An 18,534-nucleotide genomic window follows, 5' to 3' on the forward strand; every position below is an offset into this window, starting at 1 on the left:
AAGTCAAGAGAGAGAGAGAGAGAGAGAACACCGCCGTTCCTATTGTCTTTGGTTGTCAACAACGTGCTAAAAAAACTCGTCTCTAGTTTTGGTTGTAGGTAACATGTTGAGAAATTAAGTTTTTTAAACTTTGAGTAGAGAAAATTTGTTAGTTTTTTAAATTTAAAGGTGAAAATTTGATAAATTTTTAGTTTTTAAAATATTTTAATAAATAACAATTTTATCTTTAATAGTAATAGTAAAATTTAATAGATGAGGTGAATATTTAAATTTTTGATAGTTAATGGGTGAGAAAAGGTGTGCATCAAACCTTGGGTGGGAAATAGTTATTTGGCCAAATAACAATTTTGATTTTTTGCGTCATGATTACATATTTACATGTACTTGTTAATCAAAAAAATCCTGATTGCATTGGTCATAATAATTTCTTGACTCCACCTTTGCACGTACTACAGATAAAAAAAGTTATCTGTTAATTACAATGGGCATACGTCATGATACTGCACAAACACATGTATATTTGTTTAATTATGAAATGTGTCTTAATCGTGAGTCATATAACATACTTAAATATGTGGTATATATATTATTATTTTCATAAAATTATATGTATATATTATATAAAATATTTATAAAAATAATGTATTATTATATAATAAAATTATATACATAAATAATATTTATAATTTTATATATAAATAATAAGATATAATCATATAATTAAATATTATTTTATATTTAATTTTTAATTATATAATTACGTATTGCTGTTTATACGTATATCATTATTATCAACCTACCGCAATACATTTTCGTCCAACAAAAAAGGTTCCGAGGTGGGAAACCAGGGACGCGTGTCACTCTCAAGAGTCTTCTTCTCCTATAACTCATCAACCACAACCAAACCTCTAACTACCAAAAGCCAGACAATTCAAAATTCCTGAAGAAAATAACGTCGTTTCACTCTACTGAAGCATTCTCTCATTCTGAAACAATGCCTTTGTTCGATGAATCTTCTATTCATGCTTACAAGCTCCTCTTTAATGCTTTCTCTCAAATCCCTACCTCGCATTATCTCTTCTCTCTTCTAATTCTATCACTCGCTTTCCTTTACAACTTCTTGGAATTCCACTTCTTTCAAGATCTCTTCTCCGGATTTCGTGGGTCCTCCGTTGGCTTGACCTTCAATTCCTCTTGCTCCCTCTACTACGACGTCGTTTCCAAGTGTAAAATTCTCCATGGAAGGTCTGATTTTATTTATTAATTATTTAATTTTATATACATATGATTCTACACTGTTAGGTGTGCCTATATAAACATATTTATGTCAAATGCTTCAGAGTTTTCCAACAGAATGCTTAACATTTGTTACAACAATAACTCTCGCTAGTAGTAGTTTTACTTCTAATGTAGAAAGTCCGAACTGAATGGTCGGATAAAAATTTTAGCACGTAACAATAAACTATATGTTTATCGCAAAATCCTTCTAGGAATTTTGATATGTTAAATTGAATTGAATTTTTGAGGAGGCCAAAAGTGGTTTTTTTTTGGGAAATTATATTCTAGGAAAAATTTCCAGTCTTTGTTGATGAATGGTAAAGAAATTCTTAGGAGTTTGAATGTTGGCTTTTTTTTTTTTTGGAAGAAAACTTGTTTTTGGCCTTTTTCGAGCAAATGATTATGTTGATTTGTTTTCGAAGTAAAAAGAAACTTAATATTAATAGTTATGCAGGTATCTGGCAACTTCCTGGCTTTCAAGTCCTCATATTCAGACTACTTTCTTGCATTTCTTTGGGAGGCCTCCAAGTTTCAATTACAGAAGGTGATCATCTTCAATTTGCTTTCATTTCATTAGACCATCTTTATTTATGTTTGGAATCTGGCATTGGTTGGGATGTGAATCGGGTGTGACTATATAAGTGTGAGGGAAAGTCTCACCTCTATAGCTAGCTTTTGGGATGGGAAGGCCCAATGGTACTTTGTGGTGGTCCAACAAGTGGTATCAACTCAAGGTTAGAAAGAACAATCTTTTCCAAGGTGAGGTTTATGGTCTATACAGTTCTCAAACTTTGCCCATCCCCAAAGGCCCAGTCAAGGGGAGGTTTCACTTGCCTTAGCCCTAGAATTTGGGGTGTGTGAGATCCAATTGTACTTTTTGGTGGCTCAACATTTCGTACACTTGGTATTTAATTAGTATTTCACTGAATATGCTGCTATTGCAAGAATTTTTCTGAACAACAGAAACAATAAAGCTTGTGTGGAATTTGACTTGTTGCAGAAATAATTTGTATTTGACTTCAAGAGATTGTTTAATCGAGTTGAATATTTATCTTGTTGATTCCAATGCAATTTGAAATATGTATTTTTCTTTATCTACTTGCTAAACTGCACACGTCGCATGGTTTAAAGAATCTATTCTGGGCTTGTTATTTTATGCATCATTATATCTCTTGTTCTGATTTTCTTTCCCACTTCATTTTCTCTCTTATTTTTTCTATTATTTTAGGGTGTGTGGTAGGAGGGGAGGAGGATAGTGGACTTTTAATTTTTTTTAGTGTTAGATTGTATCTACATTACAATAACATTTTGGATTTTGATTCCCGGTATTAATCTAACAAATGTTTATGTATATATTTTTCCAGACAACTATTTCATTTACCTGATGGTGGAATGATTGCTTTGGATTGGCTATTAAGTTCTGATGGTAAATGCATCATTTTATTCAGTTTTGACAGCTAATGAAATTATATCTGAAGGTGATATTATTGCTTTGAATTGGCTTAAGATATCTGATGGTAAATATACGACATTGTCAACTACTCTGTGCAAAATGCTTATGCTATGAAAGATTCAACATTGTATCGTCATGACTTCCCTTTTTAACAGTAGCATTAACTGTTTTCTTGATGTTTTTGAAGCTCATATGGAGTTGTACTAGAAGAAATATTTCTACACTTTTAATTAATCAAAGCTACAAAGAACATGACCTAATCTTAACCATATAAAAGAGTTGCTTGTACTTTGTCAATTCTGTAGGTCTGTTTTTGGCTCTCTCATTTACGCAGTTTCTATGACAGTATTACACGGTTGGTCTTGAAACTGCACCTCGATATTGGCAGTTATATTTTGTTCTTGGTCGGCTTTCTAATTAGTATAAGTGGCATTTTTTATTCATATTTTATCCTTTTGTTGATTTTTAAAGCAATTATTTTGGGGATAAAATTTCCGCTTTATTGTCAGTAAAGTTATTCCTATTACCAAATTTTCCTGTATATTGCCTAATATAAAGTTCATAGAATTCTGGGTTGGTTGTACCATTTTTCTTTTTCTACAACTTTTGGAAGAACTATAGACCATTTTCATCATTATTTTCTTTTCCATCTCCTTATTATAATTAACAAAGCTGGCATGCAAATTTTTTTATCTGATAGCCATTTTTTAATTAAACTAATATTTATACCTAAAAGACCATAATATACAAATTTAGTATGTGTGTGCATGGGTGCTCTATCATTAAATACAAGCACTTATTATAGAATTTCCCTACTATTTTGAGATAACAAGTTGCATAGAAGTACTAGGAAAGTTCTAAAAACATTTGTCTGGTTCTTAGTTTATGACATTGTTGGACTGATAATTTGCATATGATGTTAAACTAAATCTAGCACTACATATATGAATACTGAGGTGTGCATTCTTTTGCTTCCAATCTTGTAAATCAGGTCTATATTTTGGAGAGACTGATTATTAGTTTGGTATTAACTGGTAACAAGTTTTAGTTTTTTCTGATTATGTATTCAACAGCTTCAGGAGGTGCTTTTCATGTGAACAATGCTATTTCTAAGGAGGATACAACCCCTATTGTTGTTGTGATTCCTGGCTTAACAAGCGATTCTGATTCTGCTGTAAGCTCAATAATACTTATTTTGTCTTATCTTCTGATCTCTTGGCACTTCTGTTTCAAATTTTATGTAATGAGTGTTCAATTTTATGAAGATACTGTTGTATAATATAGTTGAAATTGAAGTTATTTGTGATCTTTCAGGCTGCCATTGTCATATTGTTTGTGTAACTGGACAATACTTTCTGGTTATTTACCTATATCCAATAACCTAAATAATTAGGTTATGGCTTTGGCCTGCAGTAACTTATGAAGCTCATCTAGTTTAAAGCATTATTTGTTGTATTGAAGGAACGACACATATGTTAACAATTTGGAACTTATGTTCTACTTATTATTGGTAGACCACAAATTATTACTCCATATAAGTTATAGTAACTGGTCACTTTTTATTGTATGAATTGCAGTATATAAAGCATCTTGCCTTTACTACAGCAACACGTGGATGGAACGTTGTTGTCACCAACCACCGAGGATTGGGTGGTGTTTCAGTTACTGTGAGTTCTTTCTCGTTGGATTTTCCTTTGTGGAAACTGTTTATTTCGTAAATATAATATGAGGGACTGTCTATCCAAATGGAAAAAAATAAGCTTCATTAAAATAAAAATTTTATGGTTTGCGATTGTGTGTTATTAGAGCTAAGGTTCACATTTCCTGTAAGACAGGGAGAGTACAAGGGGCATATGATGGACATGGATTAGGAGAAAATAGGGGATAAGGAAGAATAGTTTTGAGGAAGTGGGTTGCCATTATGATGAGAAAGTGGGCGGTAGTTATTTTGAGGAAGTGGGCTGCAGTTATGATGAGAAAGTAGGCAAAAGTTATGATACGTGGGCAGGAAAAGAGTAGGGGTTAAGGGTGGAGAAACATGGGGAAACATGGAAAACATTCAAAAGTAGTTATGCAATAGGCAGTTATAAATGAGTTGTAGGAGGACAAAGGAAATAAGGAAAATCAAAGAAGAATTTGTGTAGGGAGAGTTCGGGCCTTTCAAAAGCCAATAGGATTGTTTCCTGTTCTTTGTAATTCCTATTATCATTTAGTAGAAAGATTTCATTTCCATTCCATGTGTTTCAATTAGGTTGTTGAGCTTATAGTTTACAAATGCTTAACAATTTTGATATCAAAGAAACAACTTGGGTGTGGTTAAATTTAGAATGGAGGGAAGAGTTAATAGTGTGGAAAATGAAGTGGAGATGGTGAAGGCTAAAATATAGGTGATGGACAGATAGTTGAACCATTTGGAGGAAGGAATGTGTTAGGAACTCAACTTTTATTCAACAAAAACAGAGGATAAAAACATAAAATACACAATAAAATAAAACTATTTAATTAATCAAAAGATTATAAGGATAAATCAAACAATTCAAGAAGTTCGAGGCCTCCCACTTCAAACAGTTCGAGAAGTCCAAAACCTTCAATTTTCCGACCATTTGAAATATGGGAGATCTCCTTGAATTAGCTAAAGTTGGCTGCCTAAATTACACAACTCTAAAATATTTCTTCTATCCCATTTGAAACATAAAAACCTTATTTATAATGAAAACTACTATTGGAGTGAGGACAAGTGTCCAAATTCTAACATTTTCACCTCTAATTCATCTAATACAAAAAATAAAAATACAAAATGCACAATAAAATAAAACCGTCTTATTAATCGAAAGGTTATAAGGATAAACTGAACAATTCGAAGAGTTTGAAATCTTTTAATCCGGACAATTTGAAGAGTCTGGAACCTCGCATTTTTCGACCATTTAAGGCGTCAGATACTTTCTACAATCAACCAAGATTGGCTGCCCAAATAAGAAACTCTAATATTTTTTCTTTCTTTCTTTTGAGATATAAAGACCTTATTTATAAAGAAAATTACTATTGGATTGAGGATGAATGTCGTAATTCTAACATTTCCTTCCCTTTCAAAACCACTTTGTCCTCAAGGTGTGAATTGGTTTAGCACTGGAGGATTGGGCACATATTGGGTAGCTAGTGGTGAACGTGTTGGTGACGATGGAAGAATGGCTGACCAAAGTTTTCGTGAGTGAAATTAATGAGGAATTTCGAACGAAGATGCGCTTGTTTGGGGCACACTCATCAAAGTGTGACCTACATCTATGACATCAACGTGAGTCGATGCTCTATTTTATGAACTAGCATGGTGAGATGGGGAACGAAAGATGTGGAAATGTCAGTGGAATTAGAGCTTGCAAAGTTTGAAATGGGAAATATTATAAGTGAGATTTGTGTTCAGTATTTCAATTGTGCCTCCCAAGAAAGCATCCTTCTTTTGGGGCAATTGCACATATTTGTCTATTTTATTGGCTTTTATCTCACCACATTTGGATTTGATACAAGGAAAATTATTCAGTTCAATGACATAACAATTATAAGACAGGTAAAGTTAGTTGGGGTTTATCCTAAGGCAATAGGAATTTGTGTTTGGGAAAGAAAGTACTCAACACCATTTTTGTCCTAGGATGATACGTTCAAGTTTATTAATGATTTATGGTTGCAACATAGTAATGGTTTGCAATCAATATCTGGACAACGAGATTTTTTATTCGAGGCTAGCAACCTTGAGAATGAGCCCATTGTTGAAGCTAAGTTCTCGATGAAAGTTATTCAAATGGTTGTTGAGAGTGCAAAAGTTGTCGGAGCTAGTGTTGGCCACGGAAGCAATGGTGATAAGATGTCAGTGTTTAAGGATCATGGGACGAATATAACCAAGTTACTGAGAGAGAATAAATTGGGTCCTATTGTTGGAAGACTATCATAAACACATGTTATTCGAATTTGGGGTTGTTGAACTAAGAAAAATCAATTTCCAACGGAAGAACTTGTTTGTGTGATGCAATGGGAAACTAAAGTGCAGAGGCATATCTAGGTAGGGCTGGATTCGAGCCGAGCCGAGCTCGGCTCGGTTTTTTGGCCGACTCTAGTTCGGCTCGAGCTCGACTCGAGTTGAACTCGGCTCGGCTCGAGTTCGGCTCGTTTTTGGCTCGGCTCGTTTATGGCTAACTCGGCTCGTTTTTCATATCAAAACGGCACCGTTTTGTATATATATATAGATCAAAACGACGACGTTTTGTATAAAAAATTAAAAAAAAAAATTACCGAGCTAACCCGAGCCAGCTCGAGCTCGGCTCGTTTCGGGCTCAAACCGAGCCGAGCCGAGCTCGAGCTCGAGCTGGCTCGGCTCGAATCCAGCCCTATATCCAGGATTGCGAAAGCGCATGTGATATATAGAAAACACAGAAGTAATGGAGTCTGAAGTCTATCCAAAGTGGGATTTCAATGTTATTTTCGCTTACCAAATGCCACCCATAGCGCCAAAAGGAGATGATGATTTATAGAAAAAATTGAAGAAATTGAGGCATGTTTTTCCCCTATTCACCTTGAGGACAAGGTGTTTCTTGTTTGGCGGGGTATTGTTAGGATCCACATATGCTTATCGTAGGAAGAAAAGAAGAAATGAGGCCAAGACACAGGGCAACAGTTGGGAGATGACAGATGGCAACCAACAAATTAACGGAAAAGCAACAAACCAACACTTATCGAATGAAGACATAGCAAGCAAGTAGCACAGAGTGGAACAAACGGTGGGAACCACTGAGACTCCTAGAGCTGAGTTGGCAGAGCATTATTGAAAGGCATTCTGGAGGAGTGCAATGAAATAGGCTTGGAGAGAGAAAGGCAAATCAGAGAAGAATTTTGGAAAAAAAAAGGAGAGATTTGAGGGAGAGAAACCAGCCTCTGGAAAGCTGGCTTATAGATTATATTTTGGTTGTTGATTTCTCTGTTATTCTCTTAAACTTTTGTGAATGTTTTGCAGATGATGCTAGTCTGAGTTTGTAAGGCCTTCTGTTATTGAAAAACTGCTCAAAAAGAAAATCCATTACATCAATACAAATTTTAGTTCAGTATATTTCAATGCTGTGTTTTGCGTTTGTTTTATAGTTTATTATCCAAAATATATAAATACATTTGCAGCACTCCAGAACTTTGTTAGTTTCTTGGCCATTGGAGAGAAGCAGCAACTTCAGTTGAGTCAGTCTACTCTAGGTCTGTATCAGTATACATTAGTCCAAACACATACATACTAACTTCTGTGATAAATACTTAAGGTTTGTTTCATTGTTATAAAGGAAATGAATGGCTCCATCACTTTCTCTTTTTATTTTTTATTTTTTGTTTTTTTGTTCTTTTTTAAAAAATCTGTCAGCTTTCCTTACATGTTCATCCAACGTGGTTAGCTACAAAATTTCTGAAATATGATGCCCTTAGTAGGTGGCCCCAAGAGGATTTGAACTATTGGTCTCTTGGTTGAAATCAAGGGCCTTTACCACTAATTCCAATCCTTCGGGTTTGCTCTATCAGTTACAAGGTATGGTTTGTTGCACAAATCAGTCACTTAGGAGTAATGGAGAGATTAATAGCCTTGAAAAAGGGTTGTAAAACATTTGAAGGCTACAATGTCATGATTTCAAACTAACCTCCTTCTGTTAATTAATATTTGAGTGTGGTTCAAAATTATGGTTCTGTTAGGCTAATTATTTCTTCATAATGACCTGTAGAGATTCCCATTGGCCAACTATTGTTTTTTGCTCTATAAGGTTTTCAATTTCTTATTTAATACAGTAATTTTCCACGAAAATCTGTGCAGTCAGATTGCTTTTATAATGCTGGATGGACAGAGGATACACGGGAAGTCGTTGGTTATCTGCATCAAGAGTATCCTAAGGCTCCTTTATTTGCTGTTGGAACCAGCATTGGTGCAAACATTCTGGTATGTTGGTTTCAATGTTCTTTCTGTTAAATCTCGTGGAAGGTTTCTTATTTCATTGAAATTGCACTTTAAGTTTTACCTACCATTTGCTTGTGTTGGCCTGTTGTTTTTTAAATTAGCATTGGATGTGGGTCCTCTCTTTTTTTAATTTTTTTTTCTTTTTGGGCAGAACAAAGAAATAAAATCTTGGAAGTTAGTTTAAAACAAACAATTTCCGGGGTTATGATTATGCAATTTTAGGATGGTTTTGGACTTATTTATGGTTGACTTTTCTCTTGTTTTCTATTTGCTATTTGTAAATCTATATTAATGTTGCAAAAATAGAAATGAAAGAAAGAAGTTTGTGTCATTTCTCTTTATGCCAAATCACCTTGATATTAATTCTTCCCCTCTATAACCTGACATATTTCTTTCAGGTAAAATATCTTGGAGAGGATGGAGAGAGGACACCTCTAGCTGGGGCTGTAGCTATTTGCTCACCGTGGGACCTTTTGGTTAGTGTCTTTACCATAACATAATGAAACTAAATGTAGTTTTCCACTTAAGTAGCACTGACACAAGGGGTTATTTTCTCACAATCCTGTCATGAATCGGTTACTATATATTCGATACAAGATCTTAATATCTTGGAGTCTGGTGTAAGTAATAACAGTAAGTTTTTAGGATAGTTTAGTTCTGGTGAGTTATATTGGTATAATGGGTTAAAGAGTAATATTTTACTTAGTGGTGTATTGAATTCTTGCAAGGTAATTTGTCAGACCCCTTGGTGGTTAAAGTGTACCACCGCTGGAAAAACAGACGTTGGTTTAGTGGCACAACAACAATGAAGGACCACTGGGAAAAGGAGTGACACATAGCTAGAGAAGGTTTGGAAAATAGTGAGAATAAAAGGAGGAATTGGAGAGAGAGAGAGACAGGCAGAAAAATTAAGATTGGTTGTGCAAACTTTTGGGAAAGGCCTGGCTCTTGAATTCCAGCCTTGAGGAGAGAATCCGGCACTCTCGAATTTTATGGAAGTTTGAACTTGTGGAACTGTATTGAGTCGTTTAGTGGAGGTACCAATCATAAAGTATCTTGGTTTGTCATACGGAAGCTTTAAAACTGTTGTATGCGTGTACTGATGGAGACCCAAACCAACTCAACTAAACAGAGCAACAATTTCATCCACACAAAGCAATAAAAGACAGCAGTAAACAATCAGATGAATGAAAAGAAGAACTAAGTGAATGGATAAGAAGCTGAATTGATAGATTGTGTTAATAAGAAGTAGAATTACATGTCTGTTTGCAAAATAGCCAGCTAACTACTTAGAAGGACTGGGACATCGATTGAACAATAGAAAGAAATCAAGATCCTGGCTAATTCGAAAGTGCCAGGCCTCTCTTCACTACAAAGACACCTATATAATTTCTGCTTGCCCATTCTTTCCATCATACTTCCCTATTTAAAGATTCATCCCTCCAATTAATCACATCCATGCGGAAGTCTTTACTGGGTTCTAGAATATTCTTGGATCACACTCCCTCCTATTTCCACGCCTTTCTTGCTGCTGCTGGAACATCCCCGAACCACCTCATTCCTGCCTTCTGGCTTTTATGTTAGAACATTCCTGGATCACGTCATTTACACCTCCTCGCTTCATGTTTTGCTTGCTTTTTTTCTGCTTGCGAGCATACATTTTGGTGATTAGGGCTCATCATGTACTCCATACATATTTGATACATTTGCCTTCTTCTTGGGTTTGTGTTCATAGAACAGAGTTTCAGAAGGACTTTTTGTTCCTGGTCCAGCAATTTTCAGATGCATAGCAAACCTGAGGCTAAATTGCTCATGCTTGGAATTTGATGGCAATCCCTTAGAAAATGATTAAGCTGAAAGTATGAATTCCGCAAGAGATAAAGAATAGAATATCCTTGGAGAACAATAGAGAAGAGAGGGAAGAATTCAAGCGGAGGGACAGAAGGAAAGATGATAGACATTAGAAAAAATCTCAACATTCAATTCACTTAGAGAAACATAACATAACATTATTTTAAGCATACACACAATTCTGAGTGAACAAGCTTTCTTCATTACTAAGGATAGCTAGTTACGCTATTGGCTGGCATTTGCTTCATATTTAAACACTTAAAGACAAGATGCTTACATATAATTATATGTGTTCCTCAAATACCAAATAGAAAAATCATATGATAGTTGTTGAGAATGAAAGACTACAAGACATCACGTATTTTATACTTCATACATTTTTGCCCCTTTTTTAGCAGTAAAGCCTATCACATTATTCAAGCATTGTTGGCGCATTACTTCATAGAGTTCTTGATATTTCATTTGTAGAATACATATTTTGTTACTGCCATTTCTCTTTCTTGGTAGTTGGTACATTAGAAAATGTTATATTTTGTAGCACCAAGTTTTTCTTCTCATTTTGCGTTGAATAATAGATTGGAATTTTCTAGATTGGAGATGTAGCTGTCATTCATTAGCTTATTAGAGGTCATGGCCTCCCTTTTACTCCTTTGCAGATTGGTGACAGATTTATATGCCGTAGGCTGTTGCAAAAACTTTATGACAGAGCTCTTGCTATCGGCCTTCAAGGCTATGCCCAATTGTATGTCTGTGCTGCCCTTTTTTGCATAGTACTAAATAACGGGTTATATTTGAAAATCTAATACAAAAGGTGTTCACTTCCTCTATCTAGTTTTGAAAAGAAATCGTTGAGGGTATCCTTTAGGTTATGTGATTCATGACAATTCTGTGATATTCTGTTTCTCTTTTATTGTTTCCTTTTTGGGGCTATTTTTTGATTGATTTGAACTGAAAATATATCGTTTTGTGCAGACATGAACCTCGCTATTCTCGCCTTGCAAATTGGGAAGGCATAAAAAAGGTTGGCTTCTTCTCTTTGTTTGGACCATCGCCCATGTTTAGGGAGCTACTGCATCAGTATGATAAACCATTTAAAATTATGTTAATAATTGATACTACATGCTACAAGGATGGTATATTTATTTGCTTGTCTACTTTTCTTCATAATTTCAACTTTTTTTAGCCACATTTTTGTTCAGATAGAGTTTTTAGTCTTTTGTAAGTCATCCCGAGGAGATGCATGACAGACTTGCTGTGAATATAATATGGCCAAGATCAGGGGGGTGGTAGTAGTCATAATTTATACTAGCCTCTCTCTTGCTTTCTGTTGTACAAATTATTTCTTTCACTAAAGTCATTCAAGAGCAATCCTATATCAGTATGTTTCTAATTTATGTATTTCCTGTGCTTCCTCTGGCTAATGTGGTTTGTTCTGCTTGTGTTTCGAAGTCACGTTCTATTCGTGATTTTGACAATCATGCTACCTGCCTTGTTGGGAAATTTGAGGTACTAATGTCTTGCATTTAATCTCTCTTCTCTTAGAGTTCCTTTTCCTTATTAACAGAAGTATTGTGCCATATCCTCAGACTGTGGATACATACTACAGACGATGTAGCAGTTCTACTTATGTTGGAAATGTGGCTGTACCACTACTCTGTATCAGTGCTCTTGATGATCCGGTCTGCACTCGAGAAGCCATTCCTTGGGATGAATGCAGGTCAAGTTGCTATTGCATGCTACTGTATCATTTCTAACATTGTTTTGAGTGCCTCTATGGAGTTTTTTAAATCTTTAACAGGGCAAACAAAAATGTTGTTTTGGCTACAACCCAGCATGGAGGACATCTGGCGTTCTTTGAAGGAATATCTGCTGCTACTGTGTGGTACTTTGTGCTTCCATGTTAATAGGATGCAGGAAACTATAATTAATGTTTATTTATCGGGCTAAATGCTTAAAATAATATACCATTTCATAAAGACCCCTTGTAACATTGAAATTTTGCAACTTTCATCGATTTTTGGGAAACACTCTCCAGCTTAAAAAAATGGGATTTGCAACTACGTCTATTTATGATGTTGGATGAATGGTAGAAGCTTGGTGGCCTCTCATATCTACATTCACATGCTTGATGATTTTTTGATTGTTGTTAAGCCAATATTTTTCATGGGTCGCCAATATGTTGCCAGATGAAGATGGACAAATCTTTTGTTTACAAGTTCCTCTTTCTTATTTGTTTTCTATTTCCCTTGCAGGTGGGTAAGGGCTTCTGATGAATTTCTTTGTGTTTTACACTCTAGTCCATTAATGCATCTGCAAAAGAAGGTTCGATTCATTTTTAGAACCCTAAATTCAATAGAAATGTATAAATAGTTTTGCAGAGTTTTTGTCAGAGAATGTGAAGCAAATTTCTTTCAAGTTACTTGTACATGGCATTCCAGATTTTCTGGATAAGTGTTTTCCTTGTCCTAGTTAACGCAATATGAAAGTTATTTCCATCCTCATTTGTTGTTTTTCTTTTCCTTATTTATATATGCTGATGCAGGAATCAGGCCATGTTCATACAACATTAGAAACCTCAATAGATCAAGGTCCTTATGTAAATGTCTCAGAAGACGGAATGGTGGCTGCACTAGGCAATGAACAAACAAGAAATAGCACTCTGGGAAACTTGCCTGAGTTCCAGAACATTGATCATAAAATGGATAACGAAATGGTTCCAGATGCCACGCACGTTAAGCAGGTCGCAGAAACCAAATCCGATAGTGTTACCAACAAGGGTCAAACCTGTGAACCACCTACAAATATTCTGGATGTCAAATTTCCAGATGTAGTTGCTGCTGTTACAAGACACTTAAACTATCTTTCACGGCAGAATAGAAGATCAATATGGTTACTTGCTTACGTTGCTATTATAACCACTTGGCCAGTGCTAGGGTCAGCTCTCAAAATCATCTTTAAAGGGAAGCACAAAAATGTACCTGCCATATTTGCAAGGTAATCTATGCTTGCAAACATTGTGTATTTTATACATGTATTGTTTATGAATAGGCAATAGCCATGCTATGTGTAAGTCAATGAAACATTGCAAGTCGATCAATGATGTTGCTTGATTCCTGTATTAAATCCTGGTATGGTAGAACATCTATTTTTTAGGCATGATTGTTATCTTAATTTGCCAAAATCTAATTTGGTCCTACTTTGTGCAGAAAAATACTAGAATTTGGTTGTGATAATACTGGGGATAACATTATCATTAATCTAGATAGAGATTATAATATAAGGGTTCAGGTGGAGATAATGTTACCCCAATACAATAAAATGTAATGCATATGTATATTGCATTAAATTGTAGCCAAAATATTGGGCTATTGGTGTTGATCATGTTTGTGAATTACTAATTAATGATTCTTTAATATATTGATGATAGTTGGAAATCCTTATGAGATAGTTATGACTCATTTTGGACTAAGTTAACACTCTAGGCAAATTCATCTTTCTAGAAGACGAAAAGGTGCCTTCATAAAATTTTATATATATTAGTTAGTATCAATTGTAATGTCCCTCTAGATTTCTGGCAAGGCTTGGGCTTTAGAATCAAATGGCTGAAGAATTTAAGCTTTTCAATCGTAGTATGTATGGTCCTGGGAATATTTGAAACTTAGACCAAAGGCTGATAATTAGTCATTATGATGAACGTTATGAGATTTGGGTCTTCAAAAACAGGTAGATGCGTTTTAAATGAATAACCCATGTAGGAAGCTTCAAACTAAATCAGTACAAGTCCAGATGTAAAGCAAACTAGTTCTTCTTGATTGGATCCAAAATATTGGCTCAAAACTAAAACTGTACAAGTCTGGATGTAAAACAATCTAAATCATGACAATGAGTTTACCAGTATCAATAATTCCAAAATACTACCAAGTATGTTCCTGTCATTTTACAATTTACCAATATAAGATAATTGGAAACAACTCATGGCCCTTCATCTTTATGTTTAATAAAGAGAGAATGACTATTTTTAATTCAAATTATGTCAAACTAATAAGTTATTATTATCTTTGAAGTTGAAAATTGATAAATTATTGTCTTTCGTCCAATTTTTTTTTGTTAATTTTTAATTGTAAAAAGAGTTTAAGTGATTTTTAATCTAATTTTAAATATTAATTACAATATTTGAAAAATATATAAAAAAACTTTTTCATCCCGTGTGTGCAAATTTGATATTGACCACAAACTTACCGATAAATGCTATGCCAACATTCCTCATTTAGAGCAAAGACACATAGAGGTATACTTCCCACTTTCCAAGAGAGAAGAAAGCTTTCAAGAGTTTTTTGTTATGTAGATTTTTAAGAAACCAAAAGAAAGGATAAACAAAAAGAAAGTGAGTGAAGGCCAAACTTGAGGAAGGGGCTGGGCATTTTCCCCCTAATTTATTCATTCTTTCAGCCCTTTCATTGAATAAAACCTGATAAGGATTCCATCCTCTTCTTTGTTGGTATTAGGACGAATCTCAAACTTTAGACTTGATGCACTACTTTTGCCTTTCCCCCATACCTGTAGATCACAACTAACTCCCCACATAAATGTTCAATGTTTTGTACTAATAATTATTTACTGCTAATTTTGTATTTTTATCTCTATGACTGTTACTATGCATGCTTCATGGTTGGGTGGTGAAGAAAGAACCCCTCATCCATGGTATGTACACAAATCCATTGAAACCGACAGGTTAATAGACTAAGTTGACACTCGCTCCATCTACATTGTCCACTACAAATCGAGAGTCAACACTAATTAGATGGTATAACAGTGTTGCTGATATGGATGAGCAGGAGGTATGTGCTATTAATAATAAAAGTAAGGCGGTGTTTTGGTTCCTCATTCTTTGAAAGGAAGAGCGGTTGAACAACAAGGTATATAAACCACTTAAGTTGTAGTGTTACCTTATTGTAACGTTTGCTACTTGTATTAAGTATTGTGTGCATTTACAACATATCAACTTCTTATTGGCATTGATGGGAAGTAGTCAGCAATTTGGAGTGGCCAATGTTTGTCAGAACTGGAAAATTATCCACTTTTTTTTCATTGGATATTTCCCTTTCACTACAGAGGAGATTCTGATACATAAGCCAATTGGTTTTATGTAATATGGGTTTCAATCTACACATTTGTAAGCCCAATTTATATTTCCGACATGGTATCAGAGCGACAGACTAACGTCATGAGTCCTGGAGACGAAAGGTAACGCAGATTCGAAAGTCAATCTTGTGGAAGTTTGTGGTCAGTATCTCTCTCAGCATCTATTCATTAGTGATCTGCTAATATCTGGTGAAAGTAGTTATGTTTAGTTATTTGATTTTGTTTCCTTTTACTGCTTAGTTAGATTGGCTTTATATGTGTAGATCTGAAATGTATATGATCTATTAGGGCTTTATTCTGGTATTTTGTCTACAGATCTGTAATTTTTTTTTGAGTTAGAAATTTCTATCTCGATCACTGTTCATCATATATTGGCTTTGATAATGTTTGTATGGCCGTATTGTGTTTTGATCTAAGTTTTTTTTTGGTTGTGGTGTTTCAATGTTTCATGATCTGTGATATTTCATTCGTTTTTTGAAGTTGTATCACTTTTGTCTGCTTTCTTTTGTGCATGTTAAATCGATTGTGTTTGCTTCCAGTTTTTTTTCGTTGTTTGATTAATCCTTTGTCTCATTCAAACTAGTAATATATCTTTATTCTCTATGTTCTGTATCCTAGGAAGAATTAAAGTGTTCATTGTTTAAACTGCTGATATCTCATTGCCCTCTAATCATGGAAAACTCACCTAACTCTGCTGCTGAAGGCAGTCAATCCAATTCCAATGTCCTAAATTCACAAACCTTTTCCTCTAGCCTTCAATCTATCACTCCTAAACTTGATAAGACCAATTTCAGTTTCTGGAGATCTCAAGTCCTCTTCTCTGTCGGAGCCCATGGTCTAGATAAACACTTGTTAGGTCTCTCTAGTTGTCCTGCCCCTTTTATTCATGTTCAAATGCTTGGTGATCCTGCAGTTACACAGAAACCTAATCCTGACTATGACCTCTGGCAGAAAATTGATAAACAGCTGGTAAGTTGGCTGCTTTCTTCAATTTCTGCAAGCATGTTTAGAGTCATCTCTAAATGTCAACATGCACATGAACTTTGGAGTACGCTTGAACATGAATTTTTGTTTGAATCTAAGTCTCAGTTGTTGCATGTCAAAAGTTTGTTGCAAACCACTAGGAAAAATAATATGAATATCACTGACTACTTTGATAAGATGAAAGAGTATGCTGAGATACTTCTTTCTGGAGGACACAACATTAGTGATGATGAACTTTTAAGCCATATTCTGGATGGCCTTGACTCAGAGTATGATTCTGCAGTTGTAACTTTAAATTCTAGAATTGAGTCTAGGTATGACAAACCAACTCTTCAGGATGCTCAATATCTTCTTCAGAAACATGAGTTAAGGTTAGCTAGAGCTCAACAGTCTCACAACACTAGTATATCCTTAGATTTTCATGGGGCTCATTCAGCCAGTGTTATAAAATCTTTAGATAAACCCACTGGATCCACTGTCTTAGGCGTCCACTCTGATCCTAATCAGCAATCGCTCTCTGTTAAGTCCTCACAGTCTTCCTCTCTGGATAAGTCTTTTACACCTGGGCCTTTAGTCTATCCGTCTCAACCATGTAGTTATAGCAATTTTCCTTCACCTTACTATAGTCAAGTTCAACCCCTTAACACTCAACCAACCTATCCTTCTTCTTATCAAACTATCTCTGGCCCCATTAGAGGTAGAGGTAGGGGTGTCGGCAGAGGCAGAGTAATCTGCCAGGTGTGTAACAAACCTGGACACATGGCTTTACAATGCTACCACAGATACAACTCCAACTACAATCTACAAAATGTCATGCCACAATTCTACACTAGGCCTGTTGGTTCCTCTTTCAATAGTGTTCTACCTACTACTACCCCTTTCAACAACATACCTGTCCATTCTTCACATTACACACCATATGATCATACTATTCAGAACAATTCAATGGTTGGTCCTACCACACAATACAACAATGCCCATAACAATCCAATACCTGCTTCAAATACACAATACAATGTTCCTTCTCCTCCTGCCTATTATACAAATCCCATTCCTAATAGTAATCATCAAGCATATCTTACCCATCATTTACATACTCCTCACACCAACTCAATTAGATCTTCTTCTACACTATCCCCAAGAATATCCAATACACCTGTAGCCACACCTTCAGTTGTACAAGATGGTTCCTGGTTCATGGACTCAGGGGCTACTGATCATGTTACATCTGATCCTGCTCAGCTTGCAACTGCTTCTACCTATCAAGGGAATGACCAATTACAAGTAGGAAATGGTGAGAATCTTGCTATATCTCATACTGGTCAACTGTCCATACCTAGCTTCATTCATAATAAAGCAGTTTACCTCAAAAATGTTCTTTGTGTTCCTCGTATCACCAGAAACTTACTTAGCATATCCAAAATCACCAAAGATAATAATGTGTTAGTTGAATTCTCAGCTGACAAATGTGTTATTAAAGATAAGCTAAGTCAGACTATCCTGTTGCAGGGAACCCTTAAAGATGGCCTCTACAAGCTGACTCTTCCTAAGCTTGTCCAGAAAAGAATTGCATTGAATGATAATAATTGTAATGTTGTCAAACATGATTGCCTCTTGTATAACTGCACTACTGGAAATTCTTCTCAAATTGTTGCTTTAAATTCTGTTAATAATAAGAACTGTACTACTGGTGACAATAATAAAGCAACATGTGTTGATTCTTCTTACAATAATTTGTCAGTTTATGATCTATGGCATAACAGGCTAGGACACCCACACACTAAAATTGTGTCATCAATTCTTAAAATTATCAATCCTTCACACACTTACTCAACCAATAAAACTTTCTGCTCAG

The 18,534-nt window shown here is 35.1% G+C and overlaps 1 protein-coding gene across 1 annotated transcript; it reads left to right on the forward strand.

Annotated features, from left to right (window-relative positions):
* Nucleotides 1-821: 821 nt before the first annotated feature.
* LOC123229793 (embryogenesis-associated protein EMB8-like) lies at nt 822-13,747 on the forward strand. The gene is made up of 14 exons (XM_044655746.1): nt 822-1,245; nt 1,733-1,822; nt 2,643-2,704; nt 3,805-3,905; nt 4,309-4,398; nt 8,562-8,684; nt 9,101-9,178; nt 11,210-11,295; nt 11,526-11,574; nt 12,003-12,059; nt 12,140-12,270; nt 12,352-12,435; nt 12,806-12,875; nt 13,096-13,747. The coding sequence occupies exons 1-14, from the start codon at nt 995-997 to the stop codon at nt 13,549-13,551; spliced, it is 1,728 nt and encodes a 575-aa protein (XP_044511681.1). The 5' UTR covers nt 822-994; the 3' UTR covers nt 13,552-13,747.
* The last annotated feature ends 4,787 nt before the right edge of the window (nt 13,748-18,534 follow it).

The sequence above is a fragment of the Mangifera indica genome, chromosome 11, assembly GCF_011075055.1.
Source record: "Mangifera indica cultivar Alphonso chromosome 11, CATAS_Mindica_2.1, whole genome shotgun sequence".
NCBI classification, from domain to species: domain Eukaryota; kingdom Viridiplantae; phylum Streptophyta; class Magnoliopsida; order Sapindales; family Anacardiaceae; genus Mangifera; species Mangifera indica.

Coding starts and splice junctions, on each gene's coding strand:
- LOC123229793 (XM_044655746.1), top strand. CDS start 995: ATGCCTTTGTTCGATGAATCTTCTATTCATGCTTACAAGCTCCTCTTT. Junction 3,906..4,308: donor CAAGCGATTCTGATTCTGCT/GTAAGCTCAATA, acceptor TATGAATTGCAG/TATATAAAGCATCTTGCCTT. Junction 11,575..12,002: donor ATTGGGAAGGCATAAAAAAG/GTTGGCTTCTTC, acceptor TGTGTTTCGAAG/TCACGTTCTATTCGTGATTT.